The sequence below is a fragment of the Girardinichthys multiradiatus genome, chromosome 15 (genome assembly GCF_021462225.1).
Source record: "Girardinichthys multiradiatus isolate DD_20200921_A chromosome 15, DD_fGirMul_XY1, whole genome shotgun sequence".
NCBI lineage: Eukaryota > Metazoa > Chordata > Actinopteri > Cyprinodontiformes > Goodeidae > Girardinichthys > Girardinichthys multiradiatus.
Window position 1 is genome coordinate 21,571,897 of NC_061808.1, and position 11,249 is coordinate 21,583,145.

Sequence of the window (11,249 nt, forward strand, 5' to 3'; positions counted from 1 at the left end):
AGATAGAACAGATCACAACCATGTTACAACAAACGCTAGGTACTTCATCCACCACTCCTCCAGATGGCGCTTCTGTGTTTCTGGAATCCTTTCAGTCACCCCATTTTTGTGACGTCACATCCCCTAGTCTGGAGAAATTCTCTGGTGAGGTGGGAAATTGTGGGGTTTTTTTTTTTGCTTCAATGTTCATTGGTGTTTAACCGGTCCCCCCAGTCTTTTCCTCATGATAATGTAAAAATATAATATATAATTGGATTACTGACAGGCAAAGCTTTGCAGTGGGCTGAAGCCTGTTTCCCTGATTGCAGGGAGTTTAGTTGTACTTTTGATGACTTCGTTAAAGAACTTAGAAAAGCTTTTTCACCTGTATTGGACAAATCCAGTGCTGGCTGATGTTTAAGGGCCTTAAAACAACGTCACAGACCCATTACTGAGTTTTCTATTGAATTCCGTACACTGGCAGCTACATCTGGCTGGAATAATGAGGCTCTAAAAACCTTTTTGCACGCCTTAGATGATCCTCTAAAGGATGAAGTAACCATGGTAGAGGAGCCTCCTACTTTAGGTGAGGTTATTTCATTAGCAACCAGGATAGATAACAGAATAAGAGGAAGAAGTGCCAGAGCAGAAAGGTCATATTTTCACCCCCAGTTAAGGAGTAATTCTCCATCCGTTATCGAGGCCTCCTCAAAACAATCAGCTACAGAGCCCATGCTGTTAGGAGGAACCCGCTTATCTTTTGAAGAAGGACAAAGACTAAGAGTTTCTTGGCAGTGTTTTCACTGTGGTTCCACAGATCATTTCGTAGCAACCTGTCCTGCCTGCCCTGGGCCGTTAAAAGACAGGGTCCATTGGCTTTGACGGGGGGGGGGGGGGGGGGGGGGTTGGTGGACCAAGCTCGGAATAGTAAAACCCCCAGATTCAGCTTATTATTATTATTAGTGGGTCAGCGTACATTGATTGTATGTGCACTTATACACTCCGGCTGCAAACAGAATCTCATAGATCTGGATTTTTGGTAAACCAGGCAGGAATGGAAGCGGAGTCCCTTGAATCACCACTCTGTTTTACCTTTAGACAGAAAGAGACTACAAGAGATAACACAAAGAACCAAGCCAGTGGAACTACTGTTATCTGGCAATCATAAGGGAAAAAATATAATTTTTTTTGTATTTCTAGTATCTCAAGGTTCTCTGGTTTTAGGATTCTCTTGGTTACAACAGCATAATCCACATCTAGACTGGTCAAGGTGTCATATAGAGTCCTGGTCTGCTAATTGCCATTCATCTTGTCTAAGATCAGCGTTCACACCAAATCTACCCCCACAGGCTAGCAGTGAGAACGAAGGAATCGATTTGACTCATGTACCTCAAGCATACCATGACCTGAAGGGAGTGTTTAGCAAGAATAAGGCTCTATCATTACCTCCTCACAGACCCTATGATTGTGCAATTAACCTTCTCCCCGGTGCACCTTTGCCCTCTAGCATACTCTACAACATTTCACGTCCTGAGCAGAAATCTACGGAAGACTATATCAATGATTCCTTATCAGCAGGTGTTATTCGTCCTTCCTCATCACCACTAGGGGTGGGTTTCTTTTTTGTAGGGAAGAAGGATGGTTCATTGCATCCCTGTATAGACTATAGGTCACCATTCAGAATAAGTACCCACTTCCCCTCATCACTTCTGCTTTTGAACCCATTTATGGTGCAACGGTTTTTTCTAAATTAGATCTTTGTAACGCTTACCACTTGGTCAGGATCTGCCAGGGGGATGAGTGGAAACACTGTTGGGTCATTTCAAGTATTTGGTCATGCCTTTTGGACTGTGTAAGGCTCCTGCAGTTTTTCAAGCTTTGGTCAACGTAGTTCTCAGGGATTTTTTGAACATTTTCGTCTTTGTATATTTAGATATTCTGATTTACTCAAAGAATATGCAGGAGCATCGCAAACACGTTTGCCAAGTTCTTCAACGTCTCCTGGAGAACCAACTGTTCATAAAAGCCAAGAAGTGAGTTTCACCAGTCATCTGTCACTTTCCAGGGCTACATCCTTGAGGGTGGACAGGTACGTTCTGATCCAGAGAAAATAAGAGCTGTACTAGAATGGCCGGTGCCAGACTCAAGCAAATCATTGCAGCGTTTACAGATGTTTCATCAAGGACTATAGTCTCATTGCTGCACCTCTAACAGCTCTAACTTCTTCTAAGATCTCTTTTTCCTGGTCATCTGAAGCCGACGCGGCTTTTTGTACCCTCAAGGAGAAGTTCGCTTGTGCCCCCATCTTGGTCCACCCGGATTCTGCAAGACAATTCATCCTGGAAGCCGACACATCGGACATCAGGTTCGGAGCAGTGCTGTCGCAAAACTCTGAAGATGGAAGACTTCATCCTTGTGCTTTCTTTTCTTGCAGGTTCAGCAATACAGAGAGGAACTACGACGTGGGTGACAGAACTCCCGGGGATAAAGTTGGCCCTTAAGGAGTGGCGCCACTGGCTTGAGGGGACCAAACATGCCATCCAAGTCTGGACTGATCACAATAATTTGGCCTACCTACAGTCAGCCAAAAAGCTAAACCCACGTCAGTCTCGCTGGTCCTTATTTTTCTCTCGTTTCGACTTATGTATTTCTTTCAGGCCTGGACCTAAGCCTGATGCCTTCTCCAGACAATTCGCCACAGACGATTCGGTGAGGGAACCTGCACCCATCATACCACCCAGTTGGTCGGTCGGGGCACTTAGATGGGAGATTGAGGACACGGAGTTAAAGGCTCAACAACAGGAGCCCGATCCTGGCAATGGGTCACCTAACCGTATCTACGTCCCATCTACAGTGCGAGCTTGATTAATTAACTGGCTGCACACAGCAAGGTTTTCGGCTCATCCAGGTGTTAGTAGAACTAATGCATTGGTTCAAAGGAGGTTTTGGTGGCCAACTTTACATAAAGATGTGAAGGAATTTGTTCAGTCTTGTGCTACTTGTGCTAGGAATAAGTCTTGCAACCAGCCCCCTGCAGGTCTTCTCCAACCTCTTAGCATCCCAAGTCGTCTCTGGTTCACATAGCTTTGGATTTTGTTACTGGTCTTCCCCTCTCTTCTGGTATGACAACTATTCTCATTGTAGACTGTTTTTCTAAAGCCTGCCATCTCATCCCTCTCAGAAAACTTCCTTCAGCCCTTCAAACCGCCAAACTCCTCACTAAACACATCTTTTGTCTCCATGGAATTCCACAGGACATTTGCCTGATCGGGGTCCACAGTTCATTTCAGGTTTGGAAACAGTTTTGTTTAGCTATCGGAGCCAAGATTTCATTAACGTCAGGTTACCACCCACAGTCTAATGGTCAGACTGAAAGATTAAATCAGCAGCTAGAATTAACCCTACAATGTCTCATGTCCACTAACCCTTCTGACTGGTGTGCATATCTACCTTGGTTAGAGTGTGCTTTAAATTCTCACATCTCCTCTGCCACTGGACGTTCGCCTTTTGAGGCCTCACTGGGCTATCAGCCACCCTCGTTTGCTGCTGATAAAAGAGAGATCACTGTGTCATCTGTCCACCAACATGTTCGCCGCTGTAAGACCATTTGGAACTCAACGGTCCTGAGCCTCAATCGCACTGCAGATCAAAACAAATGTTTTGCTGACCGCAAACGCAGACCTGCACCGCAGTATCGACCTGGACAAAAGGTTTGGTTGTCGGCACGTGATGTGCCCCTTAAATCCATGTCTAGGAAACTTTTGCCTCGTTTCATTGGTCCCTATGAGATTGAGTCGGGAATTAGTCCATCTGCTGTTCGCCTTCCTGCAAGTCTTTGTATCCATCCCACATTCCATGTTTCCCAGATAAAGCCAGTGGTCTCAAGTGACTAAATTTTATTAGAAAATTACATTATTATTTAACTATGACATTCATTTTCTTTGAAATGGCCAACAATGCTTTATAAAGTTTAATGTATACTTAATTTTGTTTTGTTTGTCATTTATAGGTGTGTCCCTGGCTTCACCCAACATTTTTGTCTCCTTATAAACTTTGTGGCTTGGCCACCTTGTCACTTAAATTGGACATGGCCAAGGTTGCCTGGGGTTCAAATCTGTCTCTAGTTAGAGTCATCACCCATCAGACCCCACACCACCACTAAAATTGTTTCGTTAAGCAGCTAACATTTATGTGCCCTTCACTACCCCCATTTTTGTACCAACATGTTGACTTTTATATGCTTTTTGTTTCCATGTTGTACCTGTAAACAAACCATTTTGTCCCTTTTCTTTTTTTTTTTTAAAGTTTTCTTTGTTGCTAATTATTTTCATGGATAAAGGTGATAAAAGGTTATGAAATGCTCAAACCTTATTTACATTTTATTTCATACCAACTTTGGATTACACCCTATTTTCCACATAATTAATATGGATTTATAAAATATATATTTATTTATTTATAAACAACATTTGAGCATTTTGAGTTTAAAATTCCAACAAGCTCATGGTGACTGGACATATTTCTACTACAGGAAAATAAATTATTATTCATAACACCTTCACAAAATTTCACCAGACTAACCCTTTAAGCTTCTGGAATGACTCGGATCTCAACCCTATTGGTATTTCAATCACTATGCTTAAAAGCAGGGTCAATGGCAGCAAACTAACCAATTTAAATTAGTGCTGACATTCCTGATAAAAAGAATGGTAACAAATCCAACCAGTATTATACCAGAATCTTACTGATGGATGCAAACCTCATGGTAACTCCCTGAGGGCATTATGTAAACAATTGTGGGGGATAGCGGTAACTATTCAACTATGTATGTTTGGAAACTTGAAATTAAAAATTTATGGATTTGTTTTTTTTTTTTACATTAATGTGTATAAATCTCAAAGAAAGAAAAACAGTACAGTCAAACCACATCCTATATCTTTCCTTATGATCCCACACAGAAACCAGAGTGGATCAGAGTTTCTTCTACACTTAGAGCCCACAGGCATAATAAACTGTCTGAATCTCTTTTTTTATCTGCTCAGAGTTTGGTCAGTACTTTACTCCAGTGGAATTTCAACAGTAATTTGCAGAACATCAAGCATTGCAAATCTGGATTGTTGAACATTTGAGACATCATATGAAATGTTTTTGTTGTGGTTTGCAGGACAGAGCGTTTCAGACCAATGTGACGGACCCCAGCCAGATTCACTAGTGGTCAAATTAACGAATCCAATGCAATTAGTCTGCCAATTTGCTGTGAGATTCTGTGCTTCCTATCAGTGTGTCTGTCTTTCTCTGTGTTCTGTTGCTTTCATTATGGGATTTTCTGGTTATCAGTTGTGCTGTTCATTTCTATTTCCAGTGTCCAGCTGTGCAGGTTTGTGTACGTCTTGTTTGAGAGTGTGTGCATGCAGAGCAGTAAGTGATTTCAGGGTGTGTGTGTGTATACAAACATCAATCTGTTACTGCTGTGTATTTGTTTGTATGTGTGTGTCTGTGTGGTGACTGTTCATGCCTCACTGTGGGATGCGTTGATTAGTGCTCTCAGTGGCTCAGCTCCCAGCTGTCCTTGCGGCTGGCCGCTGATTGAAACCAATCAGGCTTGCGATGGCTCCATCGCTGTGACCCCTCACCCCTCCTACCCCTGGCCTAATCACCTGCTGATTGGCCCACCCGGGTCCCCCCTCCCGTTGGCATGGAAGGTTAATTTGACCGGCGGATGAAGGCTCCAGGAGGGAATAGGAGCGTGCGCTGGGTGATATTGCATGGATATAGCCAAGCTGTCAATCACAGTCACTTAAAAAAAGAGCAACTAGCAAAACAGTGACAACCAGAAAGGAATGAGGGAAAAAAAGAGGGTAGAACGAGCCGCCCAGAGTCCAATTTTCCAGTTTTTTGCCATGTTTTATTTTCTCTCTTTTTTTTTTTTTTACATGAAAAATATTCTCAACTATTTCCTCAGCATCTAGCAAATTTTATCAAACCTGGCAAATTTGATGCTCATTTTCAGCTCAAGTTCAAAACGGTGATCTAGTTGTCGTTTATTACATCTATAAATAATGAAAAAACACATTGCTTAAGTATGCTTCTATTTCAGTCTGCTGCTTATTTTGGCATCTGGACAAGCTTCGCTTGGCTGCATTTTAAAATCTACCATACTTATGCATGTAAATCTTGTTTTTTTTTATCCTACATTAAATAAAGATTCTCTAAATCATAGCTACCTTAATTAATTTTTTTGTTGTGAAAACTGGAGTGTTGGTGCTTTGTCTGACATCTAAATTAGACCGAGTTTAAGAAACACAGGTTTAGGTGAAAACCTTGATCTTGGAGGATCTAGAGGCTGAAAAAGCTGAAAACTGAACAATGTTTTTTTTGCTGAATTTTTCATTGAGTGTCCATTTATTTTCAGCAATGAGCTGGACAAATGCATTTGATGTGGCAAATCAAATATACAAGTAATCATTAAATATTAATGAATGTAAAAATCCCATAATTTTCATATAGATATTCTTATTTTTATTTTTGTTAATCACATGATAGGCTACAAATCTGGGAAACATTTTTACGTCCAGACTGGGAAAATGCTCAAAGTAATTCTAAAAGCTTTTCAAGACTGCTGTATATTATGAAAAATACATAATCTTTAAGCCAAATCCATACTTCTGAGTGGGACCAAAAGAAAAGCTATCTTGGGACAAAAACTGAATTGAAGATATTTTTCTTATTTGTTTCTGAAAGGCACATTTGTAGAACCAAACATATTTTGCTTATAGTTTGAATGATATATTCATAATTGGAAGTTAGCTAATACTTTATGTTATTTTAATTTCTGTTCTTTAAATGCTGCCCCACACAGTACAAACATATGTATTTTATGTCATAATTCTGGCCCTACTTATATGTTTCTCACTTTAATGTTGCCGTGCTAACACCTCATCTGTAGATAGATGTGCTTTTAGCAAACTTTGGCACTAAAATAAATTTGGAACAAGAACAGACCAGCAGCAAACAAAAGTCAACATAACTATAAAGTATTTACTGTAGATCTGCTAATAACTGTCTAAAGCCAGAAAATTATTGCCACACAATAAAGTAACTACTTTTGGGCCTAATGAGTGCTTGTTTTTCTCATGTTAAGCTTTGCTCTGTTTTCTGTAAGGTTGTATTTTATACCAGTGAGGACTGTGTCCTGAATGTTTTAGATGTTACCCTTTTCTAATACAGCTGATAGAAATGGTTGAAATAACTCTTCTGTAGGTCATTTAGTTCTGCGTAAGCCTACTAATGGTAACCAATTTATTCAAACCTAATGTGTTAATGCAGAGGAGCATTTAAAACATGCATCATCAGATAATCACTCTTTCATTAAGAATACGTTGTGCAAAAACTGTGGGATGAACACTTTGTCAGGAGGTGGCAGTGTTGTTCTCACTGTAGATGGCAGGATTTTAAAAAAATCTTCCATCAACAACAAAAACCTTCACCTTTAACGACAAATGCACACTGTGTCATAAGAGTGAAACATGATGCCTTTTTCTCAGTAAAAATTTGTCAAATGAATCCAATCAACAAAAAATGAGAAAACACAATCTTCTGTTAACCAGTAGTAGACATTTTCAGCACTACAAATAATAAAATAAAACTGAAATAAATAAATTGATGCAAACGTATTTATTCATTTATTAAGTGACGCTCGAACATTTCTTCAAAACACAGTGTCTGCTTTACACAGTACAGTGTGCTGGCTCTCGTTACTTTTAAAGCTAATGCTTTAATGTGCCAAAGTTTACCGCCGGGTATCTTCCTGCAGCAGAGTAACAGTCTCAGCAAACCTGACCTAACCACATCACTGACCTCCCCCTCTGTGGTCTAACTCTCCTCAGCTGTGTCAGTCCATAGATTTCTCCCCATCCTGCATGAGCACGTGCAGTTTGTGGCAGGTTTGTCTCCCTCCCTGGTCTCTGGTGGGCAGAATAATGTTGCCAGATTACCATATAATTACCATATCATTTCCATATTCTTATCATGCCTGATACGTCTGCGTGTGTGTGCATGTAAGTGTGCATGTGTGTCTCAATTTCGCATCCAAGCTTTTACAGCATTTCTCTCTGAGGCTCACAAACACACATGATAAAACAGGGACACACACACACACCTCCTGTAGGATCACACATCTCTCAGACATGATCCTTCTCTTTGTTGCTGTCAGATCTTTCAGTCTCTCTACCTATGTAGCACAAACACATAATCATCCTGAATAATCTCCCAAACATAATGCTAGTGAGTGTATCTGTTAAGATTAATCTGTATTAAATGCTTTGGCCTTGACATTTTAAACTAATTTAGCGATACTCGTGTTATTAAGCTGACGAGTAATAAAAGATTATTAGTCAGCTACTAAATATAAAGAATCAGACACATTGCTTTTGTAGAATGTGCCAAAACACCACTGTTGCCGACAGCCGTTTGTGATGTTTATTGAGAACTTGATAAATTATTTTTAAACTTTATCTTGTACGACTATCTTGTACAATTGAACACGTCTGTAAGAGGAATAAAAGCTTCAATAACCTGGTAGCAGAAGTAAGAGACCCTAAACTTATAGCTGTCTACCAGCTTCCCACATCTTGATTTGGCAATATTTGCCTACTCTATTTGCAAACATTTTTCAAATCTTTTAGATATCAGTAATATCTTATCTGCAGCCATTTCCAGGTGACATCACAGATTTTCTGGCCAGATCATTACAAAACTGTAGTTTTCTTCTGGTGGCGCCATTTTTTGGTTGATTTGACTCTTCATCTTAAGCTTCAAAGCGGCCATGTGAAGGTTTTGGTCGAAATTGACAGGTATGTGGAACTGTTCATAATTTCATCAATCTTGACTAACAGTTCCTTTGCAGCTAAAAAAGTAACCAGCATGATGGTGTCACCACCATGGAAATGATTTATCATAGACATTGGCAGTTCTGGACCACATTTACAAGGGGGGGCAGGGTGGGGCCACTGTTTTTAAGGAGGCACAGAACAAAAGAATGAAACAAAAAAGGGGCAATATTTCATCGTTTAATATTTTGAGTGAGCCATAGAGCCACTTACAGCTCTGGAGCTACAGGTTGCAAACCCCTGATCTAGCAGATGAAAACTGTAATCCTATATCAATACGACTGAAGCTAAAAATGCAACACCTTAATTTTTAATTCATTGTTAAAGTAAAACTATAGAGGTAAAAAATGAAATTGATCCAAGGGAACAATCAATTACGGTTTCTTTGCCAGCGCATGTTATCATAAGAAACTGATTTAGTATTATGTATTCAGTGCAAGGGCCATAACAGGGGCCAGGACCACTTCTACAGGGGCACTGGCCCCAGTTGGCCCCTGTCTAGAACCGCCCATGATCATTGGCTCTTTTGTTTTCAAAAAACATTAATTTCACCAGGACAACTTACACTGTTGAGAGCAACTATTTAGTGTCTAATTTGTCAAAAGACAGAAATACAGAGTTGTGATTGTTTGGTTCATAAAAGAAATATCCAGTTTGAGAGTTGGAGTGCAAATTTAAGTTTTGGGCCAAACAGTTGCAGAATGTTTGAAAATTAAATAAGCATTTTTTGCAGCCTTTATCTTTATCATTTAAGTTGAAGTGGCCCTAGTAACTAGTTGAACATCCTAGTAAATTTTTGTTTCAAAAGATGCATTGTAATTTTGATTCCCTTAATGCAGATAAAAAACTTTATGGTTGATTTAAAATAACAAAATCCTCCTTATCTTCTAATGATGGATCAATGTGTGAAAGCAAGGCACCATCCAGCATTTGGGCAGCATTATAATTTCTATGTATTAGCACTGAGAATGAATGCTACTTCTGAAAGGTTTTCTTGCTTATGTGAAAACCTGTCATCCTTCAGTCACAAGCAAAAATGCTGCAGATATGAAGATCAGTGCACCCTCCACTATGTAGCAGTTAGTCAGCCATTCTTGCTCTGATTCCCCCATTCAGTCATTTTGGGGTGTGCAGATGCCAGAACAAGCTCATTTAGCAAGGGGAGCATGTCTAGGGTCGCGCCCATGTTTACGGGTTGAGCCAGAGCTGATGGTTTTAAAATGGCGTGCAGATGGTGACAGAAGCTTGATTGCAGTAGAGGAGGCTTCAGAGTCCCACCCACTCCTGCTGTCCAGCTACTTTGTCTGTAGCTGCGTCTCCCCCTCAGCTACTTCTTCCTATAAGCAGCAAGCTGCTGTTTTATTACTCTTTACTCCGTCCAAATCTGCTTGCATGTATTTTGGTGAGTTTCCTGCTTCTTTTCAGGATGTGAGTAATAATTTTTTACTTTTTCTCGCTGAATCACATTACCACAAACAGGTATTTACATGTACAAGGCATCACCTGTGTACATCATGGTGCCCTGCGAAAGAATTAGTACTCCTTTAACTTTTTCACATTCAAGTGATAGACTAAGGAATAGTAGTGCATGATAGTGAAGAGGAAGGAAAATTATGTATGGTTTTCCAAGATTCTTTCTGGCAAAATTCTGAAACATGCGTATTCCGCCTCTCACGTGTCAATGCTTTATTTACAAGTGCAGCCTTTTGAGGTGAGTCTCTACCAACTTTGCACATTTTGAGAATTAATGTTTTTGGCCTATTCTTCCTTGATAAATAGCTGAAGTTCAGTTGGATTGGACGGAGAGTGTCTGTGTTCCGAGTTTTCAAGTCTTGCCCCAGATTCTTGACTAGATTTAGATCTGGGCCATTTGAACAAATAATAAGCTTTGATTTAATCCATTCCATCGTAGCTCTGGCTGTTTAGGGCCATTGTCCTATTGTCTGATCTTTTTCAGTTTCTAACATGTCTTCTTCTGGGTTATCCTGCATTTAGTCCAGTTCATCTTGCCATCAACCTACTGACGAAAACCACCCCCAAAGCGTGATGCTGTCACCACCATGTGTCACCATGGAGATGGTTTGATCAGATGATGTGTGCTTTAGTTTTCCACTACGTTTTTTTGCAGTTAAACAAAAAATTGTAATTGTGGTCTCATCTGACCAGAGCTCTTTTTGTCCACATGTTTGCTGTGTCCCCTACATGGCTTGGATCACTCCTTAATAAAGGCAAGATCTAATAGTTGTTCTGTTGGTAGATTTCTGTACCTGAGCTATAGATCTCTGCAGCTCCTCCACAGTGTATATGAACCTCGTTCTACTGATTATTGCTCTTCCTGTTTAGCCTGTCAGTTTTGCTGGATAACCACATCTTGATAGGTTT

General features: G+C 40.2%; 1 protein-coding gene across 1 annotated transcript; it reads left to right on the forward strand.

Moving 5' to 3' along the window:
- The first annotated feature begins 540 nt into the window (after positions 1-540).
- Positions 541-3,969, forward strand: LOC124882487. Its single transcript, XM_047388910.1, has 4 exons — positions 541-565; positions 1,837-2,068; positions 2,211-2,344; positions 2,414-3,969. Exons 1-4 carry the CDS (start codon positions 541-543, stop codon positions 2,842-2,844), a joined length of 822 nt encoding a protein of 273 aa, XP_047244866.1. The 3' UTR covers positions 2,845-3,969.
- The last annotated feature ends 7,280 nt before the right edge of the window (positions 3,970-11,249 follow it).

Excerpts from the sequence above, each read along its gene's own strand:
- LOC124882487 (XM_047388910.1), top strand. The coding sequence starts at position 541 with ATGGTAGAGGAGCCTCCTACTTTAG. Across the intron at positions 2,069-2,210 it reads ACATCCTTGAGGGTGGACAG|ATCTCTTTTTCCTGGTCATC; the intron begins GTACGTTCTGAT and ends ACTTCTTCTAAG. Across the intron at positions 2,345-2,413 it reads GCCGACACATCGGACATCAG|GTTCAGCAATACAGAGAGGA; the intron begins GTTCGGAGCAGT and ends CTTTTCTTGCAG.